At 45.7% G+C, this 14488-nt stretch overlaps 1 protein-coding gene across 19 annotated transcripts in view; it reads left to right on the forward strand.

Moving 5' to 3' along the window:
* Window positions 1–14488, forward strand: part of TNIK (TRAF2 and NCK interacting kinase) — a 724668-nt gene that overhangs the window by 377014 nt on the left and 333166 nt on the right. For all 19 annotated transcript variants that reach the window (XM_086944405.1, XM_086944396.1, XM_086944403.1 and 16 more), the window contains exon 4: window positions 4116–4241. In XM_086944405.1, coding sequence (XP_086800531.1) covers window positions 4116–4241 — 126 coding nt within the window. The remainder of the gene's footprint in view (window positions 1–4115; window positions 4242–14488) is intronic.

The following is a 14488-nucleotide window of genomic DNA, read 5'->3' on the forward strand; positions in this document are numbered from 1 at the left end:
TGCTGGTATTGAAAGATTGTCTGTTTCTGGATGGATACCATCTGAACCCATGGTTGAGTTATGTAAGTCATTGTTGCTCTCAGCTAGGGATAAGGGAACACTTTTAGAGAATCCAGAGAAGATCTGAAAAACTAACCTGCCATGGAGCCCGGTGAATTATTGTAGGTGGAGATGTTCCAGAAGGAGTTAACCAAACTTACAGTTGGAGCTAATGCCATCTGGCAGATGAGCCTCTGTATGGAACTATATCTTGGGCTGGTCTTAAATGCTTACCACTGATTTGTATTCACCCATCTTAGACTTGAGATGTTGAATCGTCTTTTATGGCATTTTAATCTTACTGAGACAAATTAAAAGCCTGGTCGCAGTGAAGGCTCTGCCGATGCTTGTTTTTAAATAAGAGTTGCAACTCATGTACATATATAACCTGGTTTCAAGGGGTTAACAGAAATTATTAAGTGCACCAGAGTGCATCAGATTATGGTCAGCTCCAGTAGGAGGATTCTCAGTGTGCAAATTGTCAAGTGGTGATGACTACAGTGCCAACTGCACACATCTTAGGATTGAGTTGGGGTTGTATGGGTGTTAGGTCTCATAATACAAATATTTCCAAAATAGTCCTCACTTCCAGTCAAAAAAGAATGTTTCAGTAAGTAAAAGATCACCACCTGACCTTAAACAAACTGCAAGTAAGTGTTGACTAAACTTGCCATATTTTGCCTAATTGCTTTTTTTTATGTATCTGGCTTGGCACATCATCACAGTGGCTCTGTGTTGACTATTCTAGGTGCTCTCATCCACGTACACTCAAGCACACACCTCAGAACCAACATTCTACACACACATTTCAATTGAACACACCACCGCGTGACACATTCTTTCTAGTTCAAATCCGTTTGTAGGTTTCCAAGTGTAAGCCAATAAACACAGGGTGTTGAGTAAAACTAAAACCAAACTCTTGCTGACCTAGCCAACTAGTGAGAAGTAGAAGGAATAAAAAAGCTTTTCAAAAGAGTGGGGCTACTCATCTATACTATCACAAGAGAGTTCTAGTTTACGCATTTAAACAGTGAGGTTGCCATTTAGAAATTGAAGCTGCAGAAGCAGAGGCAGAAAAAACTCTACATACCCAGTTATCTCAAGTCAAACAATTCCTCAATGCACGCTTCCACTCGCACAATTCCTGGACGCCTCTCCCGTCACACAAGGGAAGGAGGTGGTGCAGCTTACATTTCTTTGGGGGTTATACATTCCTTTATTGTTGTTAAAGCTGCCTGGATGATCCTCCATTTAGGGTGACCCAGACCTCTTTTCCACTCTACACTTCACTCAAATTTAAATTGGTGTTTGTGGAAGGGGTTTTGCTTTTCTCATATATCGACTTTAAGAGGGTTGCCAATACATTGTTTGGGATTCCGCATATCAAATACACTCTTTCGAAGATCGCTCAATGAAGAGCTAACGTCGCGTTGTGTGATACAAGGGGTGGACCCACATCTATTGAGCCTTGAAGAAGTTCCAACTTTGAACGAAACGCGTCGGCTGAGGCCTTTTAAGAATTTTGAAATACAATAAAAAGGACTCTTTTTGAAAATTAAAGCGCTTTGGACTTATTTATAGTGCACTGTCTCCATTTTGAAAAAATTCCTCAATGCACGTTTATAAATCCAATACTTGTACCTTGAAAGGCACGGTTGTACTGGTTGTGATTTACACCATTTGGCCTGCTCCTGTTTCTCTTCCCTCTCGCCCACTGCACCTACAGTCTCATTAGAGGGCGCATGAGACCATACACTGCAGGGGGCACCAGGCAAGTACAGCATGAATTTGTTGTGTGATTAATAAATTTAACACAACTGTTAGGCTGCTGGAAAATGTGACAGATGGTATTACGGACCCCTGTGTTTCATCTCTGCAACTACAGCACCTGAAAGTGATCAGGATGGCTGGCTTACTGAAGCACGAGCTCAGTTGTGCTAGCTACTTAGTGGGTAAAGCTGTCAATCAACCTCTGGACTCCAATCACATTGTTTGCATTATGGGACAGTAGTTCAAATCTTGTTGCTTCTGCAATTTTCAGGACGACCTGGCCTGACAAGGTGGTCAGGGTATTTACAGCTTTTAAATAAAGTTGCCTTGAATTTCAAAAGTAAGTTTGTTTGCTTATGTTCCTCTTTAAGCGGCATGCCTTGTATTCCTTTATTTCTGACTTGTTACAAAGATTAGGAAACAGACCCTGGGAAGTCTGCAAGGCTTGTCTCTGCAAACAGCAGTAAAGCATGTGATGTGGACATGGCTTGGATGACCATAGACTAACGAGACGGTGCTCTTAAGAAGAAAGGGGGCCCGATGCTGCCTCCTAACAAAGAAAAGAGCCCGACACTGCCTCTGCTCGTAATTTCACAAGTCCTCTGCTGCTGACACCACCAGAAAAGAGGGAGGGGTAATAGCGAGAGGCGGCAAGGGAATGGAAAGGAAAAAACATGCAGCCCACAAACCCTTGAAATGCCTGCAGCCACAAGGAGATTAGGTAAAGAGCGGAGGACAAGCAAAACAAACATAGCATATCTGCTGTGCCTGCAAAACCTAAAAAACAAGTTCCACAAAAGTGGATGAAAAGGAGTAATTGGGCCCTTGGACACTGATAAGAAGAACACAAGAAGAAAAACAGGAAATAGTATGCTACATATAATAGAAATGGAGAAAAAGTAAGTGGTAAGCACGTTAACAAATGAAAAGTAAGGGCAGGATGTAAGCTCCTTTTAAGATGCAATAGATTTAACAAGCACAGTGCAAGCGAAACCTAAAATTGAAGGTCTTTCCTGTATAAGGTATCGCTTTTAATAATATTGATTACTTCTACTTCATGACTCAACGCTTACTTAGTGAAATTTCATTTTATCTGGCCTCAGCCATGCTTATTTACTCTAAAACTACAACTTAGTGGTTTCTGCTAAAACTGTCAAGCTCCCAGTATTAATTAGATTCCTAGGTGTTGTCAAATGTCACCTGCCCAACAGAAGTCTTTTTTCGGTGTTCAATCATTGGAACACATTTTTGAGTTTCGTTATACCGTGGATTGTACCTGGCTCGCCCACCCATCAGGGATCACTAAGCACTTGAGTGATTTTTACAATTTTTTCAACCTATTTTTGATGCATGTGCATACCGTGGCCGACATCTTTAATTTTTCTGCTGCACTGCTCACTGCCACTTCCTACTCTGGAGGACAGGGAGCTCTGATGTTCTTTCTTCCTTAAATCACTATCCCGGCAAAAAAGTACGAAAGTGCTAGAAATTCCGTTAATACATCAACTAAGGACCTTTATGCAAATGCCAATAAAACAAAATGTTTTTAATAAAAAAAGTTCAGGTGAACCACTGTTCGTTATACACTGTATCCCCTTTGATCCTTTATAGTATGTTAAATTTGATGTCCCTGTTTCTTCATTTGACCCATCTATCCTGTACTTATTGAATTGACATGCGGGGGAGCGAGTACCATGTAGAAAAGGCACTGCCAATATGTTAGTGGAAAAATAATTGTTTATTGCAGAATCATAATTTTAACAATAAGGTTGTAATGGTACAATATTGCTCAGAATGTCTTCCCACTAGATACCTTCAAAAGAAGAGGTGGTGCCCTTCCCTTTGACGCAAAACTAATAGGGACTGGTTTTCCAAAAAACACAGTGACATGCCCTAATCGTTTCAATATTCTCTATAATATGGTTCAATAAAAAAAAATGGGAACAGCGCACACTTTTTCAAGTGAAACCTTTGGCAATATCCTTGATCCATTTTAGAGTTTTTGTTTCAGCAAAATAAGTGAAAACTTGCCTAAAAATGTTTCACAGATGTAGCAGAGCATTAAGCAAATGGTAAATATCTGGGTCTTTTTTCCCCCCGCAAAAACATTTTTTTCATCTGCAATTTTACAAGAAAAAACTTGAGTTGCTGCTTTTCACATTTCAAGTTGTGATTGGGACAAAATGTACACCATATGCACTTCTTATTTATATTTAAAAAAATGTCATTTTAATAAGTATGCTGATTATAGGAGCAAAATTAGTATTTTTTTTTATATGGCTTACAATTGTTTGCTTTTTTTTTAGGATGAAGAAGAAGAAATCAAGCAAGAAATCAACATGCTTAAGAAGTATTCTCACCATCGAAATATTGCCACATATTATGGTGCTTTTATCAAAAAGAACCCTCCAGGAATGGATGACCAGCTATGGGTAGGCATTTACTTCAATTATGTATGTCAAGGTTGTAGTGTAGTCACCACTTTTCAATGGCAGTAATTACCATTATTTCATAGCTTAGTTTCTGTAATAAAAAAGGTTAGTTTATACTCGCACAGATGCCTGACGGGAGAAGGCATAGAATAACAAGCAGCCTGGTTTACCCTCCCAAGGACACAATGAGAGCAGAGAATGTTAAGTAGAGACTCTAGAAAATAGCTGACATTTCGTCTCTTCATAAAATACACATTGTGAGGGTCTGTATGTTGAAATATTGACATTGTATTTCTTGGTAAAAAACACAAAGTTGGTAAGTATAATTATTATTAAGTGGAGGAGAACTTTATATTCTTTCTTGTTACAAGCTTTTTGGTTGTTTCAATATTTTTGCTTCTTCTGTACATAACCCATTTCCATGATTGTATGAAAAATGTAGCATTGATCTACATTTCTGTTAGAAATTGTGTGCATAACTGGAAGCAGTATAACAAAATGATGGGTTTATTCAGTAGGTGTTGAAGCGCGTCAGATGAGTGAAGAGAAAGGAAAAGAAATAGAACAGAACAGCATACAATACCTATATGAAAACATTTTTCAAAATCTTGTTCCCAAGTTACTTTACACAGTGCATAGTTTGACAAGGATTTGAGTTTAGATCAGTGGTTCTTAACCTTTTGACTTCTGTGGACCTTCACTTAATCATTACTGGAAGCTCAGGACCCCCAATGAATCCTTGTTGGAATCCAGAGACTCCCCCTGAGTCATTACTGAAAGCCAGGAATCCTGCCCTAAGCATTTTCCATTATTTGAACCACAAACAAAAACATAAAAATTAAAGAGACAAACATTCAATAATCAAATACACATGTGATTAAATATTTTATTTGGTTCACAAATATAAAATATATATATTTTAATGGGAAGGGCACACTTTACATATTATATTCTATTGTATGCACTTGCACTGCTCCTATAAATCAATCTAAGGCTACAAACTTAATTTGTAACCTACAGTTTGAAATTCCTTCTCATTTCAGAATGTTTTTTTAACAAGTCAACATTACCTGTTGCTTCTTTATTTATACACACTTTATTAATATTATTTTATTTTCCAAGCAGTATCTGAACCCCCCTTCCCTCCTTCCCCTCCCGATAGGCTTTGCAGACTTTCATGGGGTCCCAGGACCAAAGGTTAAGACCCACTGCTTTCGTAGCTGATCATTGTAGTGCATTGGTTGTCCATCACTGTGGAGTCTGAAAATGAGAAGGTGGGATTTCAGAGTGATTTTGAACAGTAGGAGGGAAAATATGCCTCCCAGGCTGTCAATGATTTCTCCTATTGGAGTGCTGTCAGGTGCTGAATGACTGAATTTTGGAAGTAAATAATGGGAGATTAGGGTTAAGAATTGTTTATAATTAATGAAGCACAGGTTTCATGCAAAGATGTAGCTGGAAACGCTTTCTGGGAGGAAAGTAGGAGATGCTATTTGAATAACTGTGAAAGTACAGCCAGGAATGTGCCAGGGCCCTTGTTTGGTAAATTTCCTTTAAGCATCATGTCAGTAGAATGAGGTTAGTTTCTGTCGGTTGAAAGGGTGCATGTAATGATGACTTTGTACAGGGGAGAGCAAGCATAAGTTTTGCACATGACCAGACCAATGATTACATTCTTAGCAGTGTGGACCAGGAGGCGGGCTGTAAGCGCCTGGTACCTGCCCGCTTTAGCTGTGGCAGATATGATTGTTTTCATATATAATGGGAGTAAAGAATATTGCAACTTCAAGCATGTCAGGATTGTAAAGATTTGTAGTGGCAGAACAGTCCACAGGTTTGCTGCAAGCTATGCTGGAGCGCCATAAAGCTCCAGTAAATCCGACCCAAAATGTTAAACTGGTTTTATGCGAGGACTACTGGTTATATTCTTAGTAGTTTAGCATAAGTAGGAGGACCTTCCGCAGATGAAATGTGGCATATGTGCAACAGCTAGTCAAAATACAATGCAATTAGGAAATAAAGAATGTCAGAGTTCAAAATTAGTTTAAAAAAAAAGAAAGAAAGAATTTAATAAGACAAATATCACAATAATGAAGAGAATTGGCTATAGAGATTAAAACTTATGAAGATAAGAAAAACAGAACAGCCCTGTTGGAAAGCCTAGGTAATAGACAGACTTTCCTAGGATGGAGTACCATAAAATGGGAAATATGTCAACGTACTCCATTCAGTTGACCTGGACATAGGTACCTTCTGTAACCACTGAATAAACAAGGTCAGGTAGATGGCAGTTGTTGGTACAAATTATCATGTTTATCCTCTCTATGAGAATCTTTTCTGGGGTGGAGAAATCTGCAAGGGAAAGGACTGGAAGCTACAGCTTCCTGATTATCTACTAACATAGTGTAGAGTAGACAGTCTCTAGGTAGCCTTGAACTACCCACCAACATACACCAGGCTGCAAATACTGCAAGGCTGAAGCCACCCATTTCACTTCTATTTATAGGTATACTTGTAAAGTTTATTCAAGCTTTCTGGGACCACTTCTACCTTGATGAATTTCCCATAAATGTTCAGAACTGGTTAGTTTAATTACAATTCTGTTTCCCAGTTGCAGCAAGATTCCCACTATTATGTATTCAAATGCTACAAAATGACCAGACCCATCAGGTCTACTGGAATTCTTTTCAGCAGGTAGCAGATTTCTTTGTCTTAGTCTCTCCTGCAACCTTCAGTCGTAGGATGACCATCGTCTCTGGTTCCCCCTCAATCTTTGCCCTGTTAATGTTATTAAAGACCATAGCCACATAGTTGTTATTCCTCTGTCTATTTTCTGTAACCATTCACTGGAAATGAGTCTTGTCCCCAGTATTTGGAACACACACTTGATAGTACCACAGACGTGGTCTTGTTTAGGTCTGGCGTTAGCCAAGAACTTCTGTTTTTACCAAAAAATACATGCAATACTATAGACATACTGGGGTTCTCAGCCAGCCCCCTTCTGTAATTGGTGTGTTGTAGTGTCATTCTCATTTTGTTTCTGCCCACCACAGCTTCAACATGGGGAAATGGATCAGCCCACTGGTTCTCATCTGTGCGGATGATGGCATTTTGCCCTAGTACAATGTCACCGTGCACTCTAAATAGTACCATTCAGTAACAGGGGATAGTGAAACAACGTATGATTTTTATTTTTTTATTTTTTTAACCAAAACCTCCTCTTCTGTGATGGGCGTGTTTCATTTAAAAGAAGCCCTTTTTTAGTAAAAACCCTTATATTCCTGGTCGCTGGCTAGTTGAAATGCGCCATCATGCTTTAGTTCCTATTGTGCCTGCACTAGTGCACTTATGCAGTGCTTAATTTGAGACTGCGGTTTCCGGTGCTGCGGCACTTAATCATCAACACCATCAACACATATCAGTTAATGGCACATTAATTTAAGAGAAGATTAAGTGATTTGCCCAGAACCACAGGATGTTGAGCTACGCCAGGACTCGTACCTCGTTCCGCAGCCCCGAAGTCGGCAGCTCTTGCCATAACGCCACATTCCCCGCCCCCAACTTTATTGGTTCGTAGTTGGTTCTGTTTTGGGCAGCGCTAACAGGAGAAATGGGCTGGTGCAAGCTGCTTCCTGACAAGAGCCCCGGCACATACAAATTAACCACTGCAGTTATGTGTCCGTGCGGAATTGTGACTCAAGGAAGTATGGCTGAGATACCCGCCACCCCCTCTCAACACAATCCCCAAGGATGGGAAGACGGAAACGGTTCTGAACTTTTGGAAGGCGGGAGGGAGTTACCCTCCCGGCCGTATTTATTAAAATATGAAACAAAATTAAAACATTAAATTAACAGTTTCATATCATGTACAATTTCATTTACACATTACGATGTTCTTTGGCTGACCTTAACACATCTCTAATACAAAGGTTCTCCTAGCCGATACTAAACATCCTGCAAATGCATTTCTCAAAATTGAAATTGTACATCCTAACATTACGGGCCAACGGCAAGGTCATAACCGGTGTCAGATCCCCCATACCAGAACTCCCCCCTCACTTGTGAGGGGCAGACGCACAGAGGGCCGTACCTCTGTGCCTGCTTCCAATTTCCCTTGTCTTAGCGGGGGCCCTCTGTTAACGCGACGCCATCTTAGTGGTCGTCCGAGGACTCGTGTGAGGTGTCTAGAAGGTAGCGTAGACCCCCCTCCCACCCCACACAACTTACCACATCTGCCGTCGCAGATGTCCTGGCCCCGGGAAATTCCCAGGAGGGGCCCGTAGCCCCTCCTCCCCAGGGAGGGGCCCATGGCCGCCTTCCGTTTCGGCATCCCCATCCTTAGAGGGGACCGCCTCCCCGTTTGAGGGGCCAATGGCCGCCTCCCCCCGGGCGCTCCCATCCGTAATGGGTGACGCCCCCACCTCTAGGGATCTTCCAATTACTGCTCACCGATCATGACCTTACCGCCCGACCAAAAATAAATACGACAATCTAAGCTAAAGAGGAGAAAAAGACGATTATACTCATGCAAATCGAAATATAATCTCTACTGTTTAATAACACATGCTGAAACAGAAAATTATCAACTTTATTGCATACCCAATTACCAACTTTTATTCAGACAACCTGTAAGAGAAAAATTATCACGTCACTCGACTTTATTCAAACAATTCGCTGTCATCAGGGGCTGGTGGGCGGGTCAAATTGGCTCTTCGTTCCGTCTCGAGCTCACGTGCAACGGGGAGGTGCAGCTTCAGAGCACAGGAACAAGAGGATGCTTCATCGGCTTGTCGCTCCTTTTATCCTTCTTCGGGCGGGCGTGGACCCACCTCCAATCCGCCTCCGGGGCGTGGCTAGCGTTGTCGGTGTCTAGGACAACCCTCTCTTGGGCGGGAAAAGGCTCGCCCCAGCTACGCCGCTTCGGGCATACCAGCCGGGACTCGCCTCCCGCCCAAAATGGCTTCCCGGGGGGATCGGGGTACTCCACCATACGTTCGGGGGGACCGAGTGGTCGCCCCTTTCCATATGGCTGAGATACCCGCCACCCCCTCTCAACACAATCCCCAAGGATGGGAAGACGGAAACGGTTCTGAACTTTTGGAAGGCGGGAGGGAGTTACCCTCCCGGACGTATTTATTAAAATATGAAACAAAATTAAAACATTAAATTAACAGTTTCATATCATGTACAATTTCATTTACACATTACGATGTTCTTTGGCTGACCTTAACACATCTCTAATACAAAGGTTCTCCTAGCCGATACTAAACATCCTGCAAATGCATTTCTCAAAATTGAAATTGTACATCCTAACATTACGGGCCAACGGCAAGGTCGTAACCGGTGTCAGATCCCCCATACCAGAACTCCCCCCTCACTTGTGAGGGGCGGACGCACAGAGGGCCGTACCTCTGTGCCTGCTTCCAATTTCCCTTGTCTTAGCGGGGGCCCTCTGTTAACTTGACGCCATCTTAGTGGTCGTCCGAGGACTCGTGTGAGGTGTCTAGAAGGTAGCGTAGACCCCCCTCCCACCCCACACAACTTACCACATCTGCCGTCGCAGATGTCCTGGCCCCGAGAAATTCCCAGGATGGGGCCCGTAGCCCCTCCTCCCCAGGGAGGGGCCCATGGCCGCCTTCCCTTTCGGCGTCCCCATCCTTAGAGGGGACCGCCTCCCCGTTTGAGGGGCCAATGGCCGTCTCCCCCCGGGCGCTCCCATCCGTAATGGGTGACGTCCCCACCTCTAGGGATCTTTCAATTACTGCTCACCGATCATGACCTTACCGCCACAGGCCGGATAGTTGACCGGCTATCCGGACCCCCCACAAAACTCCTACTTAAAGGTCATGGCTGCACAAACTCTTTAACCAAGCTATGAAGTCTCCTATGAGTAAAACATTCCCCTCCCGGGACAAGTGGACCCCATCTTCCAGATACATATGGTCCCCCCTGATACATCCATGAGAAATCGAATGCAATGTACCTGTACGGAACAACCTACCAAGTTTGTTATTCACTTTCTTCACCGAATGATTTATAGCAGACACTGAATTAGCCCTCCGCCACACCTTCCGTGGAATCATATGTGACCATGCACTCGTGCACCCCGGAACCCTTCTCGCCAACCAACTTACTGTGGATAGTATCAATTCGAGAAGTACTCGTCGACCAACGGTCACCAAATCATTGCCCCCAAGATGCACTATGATTACAGGTGGCGGTGACCTCGTCCGCCCTAACAAACCCTCCATAAATGTTTGAAACTGGTCAATACAGAGCCCGCCCCTTCCGTAGAAGGTCACCCTGTACCCGTATTCCCCAGCCATGTGACTCATATCACCTGCTTTGAATACGTCTGTGGCACGCCTCACGTATGAGTGGCCCACGACCCACACCACTCTTTTCTCAGCCGGTGATCTGTGACCGCTGGTTCCCAGGTGTCGGGTCGACTGCACAGTCCGCCCCGCCTCGTAAGCTCGCGAAACTGTAAACCAAACAAGAAGCGTGAGTGCATGACATTAGCTTCACAACATGTGCAACCGCACATACCTTTTATAACAATTCGAGGACCAACGCCCCAACTGTTTCACTTTTTCAACACTCAGACCCCTGGCTGTAGCCTCTGTAGCAGCCCCTATCCGGAACGAATGGGTCCCAAACTCGCACGGGTTCAAGCCCGCAGCTGCAATTGCCATCGCAAGCACCCGTTGGAACTGAAACCTCGTCAGTGGGGTGGCGTCGGCGTGCCTCAGCAAGCTTCCCCCCCAAGATGCCGCCCTCTGCGCCAAATATTCCTCAACGCATGCAACCGGGCACATGGGAGATCCGGGAATCCGCTGGACTACTACACTGTCCCCGATCGCTCCCTGATCGGTCTTGGACCTGGCAAACGAGACTACCATTGTCTCCCCCTTAATTTGGATGTGCTCTCGGCACAGACCCCCCCCCCCCGAATCCTGCTTGTTCCTTGCTACCAGCTCGCTTACCCGCATAGCCCCATGGAATGCTAATGCAAAAGCGGCCCGAAATAGTACTGTCTCCGATTGAGATGGACATGTTGCAGGGAGTACGGACAGTAACAGGGCCAACCTTTCCAGACCTATCGGGTGCCTTTCGTCCACTCTGCGACCCTCAAGGCGTTGCCACCCTCGCAGCGCTTTCTGTACCACAAAAGACGCTGTGGGGTCCTGGATACCATGAGCCCGTGCCATGAAAGAAATGGTGGCCCGGTGCCTCTGGGCCGTTGCCACTGATTTGCCTGCCTGCTGTAAAGATAACAGAAATTTCAGGACATACTCCTCTTGGCCCCAAAGCTCCCCCCCCAGCAGAACCCAAAAAGGACCAATAGGAACGGAACGCCCCTTCATACGCCTTCCTTGTCCTGGGTGCTAGACTCTCTCCCACGAGGTCTTGTAGTCCGGGGCACCGAGAGACCAGAGAGCTTCGGGAAATGGTGCCGCCACCGGGTCCGCTGAGGGCAGAAAACCCCAGAAGGCCTGCATACGGGAACGAGAAAGCGCATCAGCTGCCTGGTTTAACACCCCTGGCACATGTCTCGCCCTAAAGTGGACGTTCAGTCTCATACACAGCAGGACAATTTCTTTCAGCAATCTCAAGATCCATTTGCAGCGGGCTGCCTGACTATTGATACACTCAACCTCGGTCATATTATCAGACCAGAATACCACAGAGCGATCACGAAATCCCTCAGGACATGTTTTTAAGGCCACCAGAATAGGGAACAGTTCGAGAAACCCAATGTTACCTGTGAGTCCGTTCTCGTGCCACCATGCCGGCCAGGTTCGTGCTGACCAATGATTACCAAAGATGGCGCCAAAACCCACACTCCCTGCCGAGTCAGTCCACAACCCCAGCTCCTCGGAAGAAACCGCTGGTTTGTTCCACACGACCCGACCATTGAAATCCGCCAGGAATGCCAACCATATGCGCATGTCCTGGCGAACCTCTGCCGAGAGCCTTGTGCGGTGGTGCCCTTCCTTAAGGCCGACCATGGCTTGAGCAATAGAGCGGTAAAAGGGGCGAGCCATCGGTATTACTCTAAGGGCAAAATTCAGCTGACCCACAGCCTGCTGCAACTGATGCAGATTTACTTTCACCTCGCTAATGCATGTTTCAAGCGATGCCTTAAATTTCGTCACCTTTTCCTTAGGCAAACGGAAGCACCCCTCTTCGGAATCGAGCTCTATTCCAAGAAACTCGAGCGAAGTAGCCGGGCCCACCGTTTTTCCTGGGGCTAATGGTACGCCAAAACGATTCATGAGATCACAAAACTCATTCAAAGCCTGTGCACATTCTCTGTCCCCGGCTGCCCCCAGGAATAGAAAATCGTCAAGATAATGCATCACATGTGTAAACCCTGATGTTCTTGTGAACGCCCATTGCAAGAAACTACTAAATTTCTCAAAATACGCACAAGAGATGGAGCAACCAATTGGCATACATTTATCCATGTAATAGCGTCCCTGAAACAAGAAACCAAGGAGACGCTGATCATCTGGGTGTACCGGGAGTAACCGGAATGCCGATTCAATGTCCGATTTGGCCATCCGCGCTCCGGGCCCCAGGCGATTCAACATGGCGACGGCCTCGTCAAAGGATGAGTACCGCACCGAACAAACTTCCGGGTCTATCGCATCGTTCACCGAAAGACCCCTTGGGGCTGACAAATTATGAATCAACCTGAATTCCCCTGGGTCCTTTTTGGGGACCACTCCCAGAGGCGAACAGACAAAATTAGCAACCGGAGGCATGTCATATGGTCCAGCAACCCGACCTCGGGTCACCTCTTTCCCAATCTTTGCTTGTACCACCGCCGTATTCTGCAGGACCGACAGTTGGTTCCTACATTGTGCTTTACCCTGAAAACCCCCCGCCAGGATGTGGAAACCATACGAAAAACCATCTCGCAACACCCCAGCGGAGATATGATCCGGATATTCGTTGAGCCAAGGAATCATTGCCATGATGTCAACCGGGGTAGGGAGGGGCGCCCCTCGGACTATTTCAGACCTGTTTGGCGCCCCCTCTATTTTCCGTATCACCAGTCTTGGCTCTGCACATGGTCTCGGGGTGCGAGGACTGCCCACACCCTGCACATTCATGCCTAAACTTGCAAGACCCTTGCGGCCTAGTACATTTGCCTCTGTTGAAGCTCCAGCATGCCCCTTTTTTACCTGAGTTGCCATTATTCCTTGTGTGCTGATCATTGCTTGACCCCGCCCGAAAGGGCGCTCCGGACGAATGGCGGGAAAACTCGACCACGTTTCCCCCCAAAGATGGCGACTTCGCCGTGCCTGATTTCTCTATTTTCTGCCAGGAAATGGAGTCGAAACAATCCCACGTCAGGGATGTGTCGTACTCCTTGGACTTACGAAATATGTTATCGTAACAAAACCATTGATTACCACTATATGTCTCATAAAATTCCATGATACGTGTCTGATACACGGCTAATTCCACCAATAATTCGGGCCTTCGTTCCCCCATAATTGCAGTGAACATTCCAAACGCTCTGCCCCAATTGCCTATCGTTTCATCAACTCTGAAACCGGCCATCTTGGCGCGCCATACACTAGGATGCAGAAACTCTTTTTGGTTCTTTACATGCTCAATCTCATAGTGATCGGTCAGCAAGGAAAACATGTTCACATATTTATCAGCCCATATCCTTTCTTTTACCTCAATTGGGATATGCTGAACAACTTTCTCCCTCCTTGAAGGTACCGATCCCTCCCCTGCCATCGGTAATGGCTGCTTACCTGAACCGGCGACTGCGACCGTAGTCCCTGCCGAACCAACGCCCGATACTGGTTGTTCCACGGGAGCCTGCGGGGAAACAACAGGACACGGTGCCTTCGCAGCATCTTTCGATTGCCGCAACTGCTTCATTATCGCTCTGGCTTCATCAGCCGTGCCCCCCTTGTTCTCTTTGCCCAACCATGCCGCCAACTGGGCAGCCAGCTCAGGAGGCATATCCTCCCCGTTCACAGGAGTGATTACCACAGGGATTGGTTGCCCCGCGTTCGGGACAGGAGTCGGGGCCTCGATTGGGGTGACCGGGTGCGCTGGGGGCGCTTCGGGAACCGGGGCCTCCCCTCCCGACACTCCCCTCTTGGCCCTTCTACCTTTCCCGTTAGGGACTACTCCCGGCAATGCTGGTCCGATGACTCTCTTAGGTCCCCCCGCACCATTCATTGCCGCCATTTGCTTCTTCATATCCGCCATGT

Source organism: Lissotriton vulgaris, chromosome 11 (genome assembly GCF_964263255.1).
Source record: "Lissotriton vulgaris chromosome 11, aLisVul1.2, whole genome shotgun sequence".
In the NCBI taxonomy this organism is placed as follows: Eukaryota; Metazoa; Chordata; class Amphibia; order Caudata; family Salamandridae; genus Lissotriton; species Lissotriton vulgaris.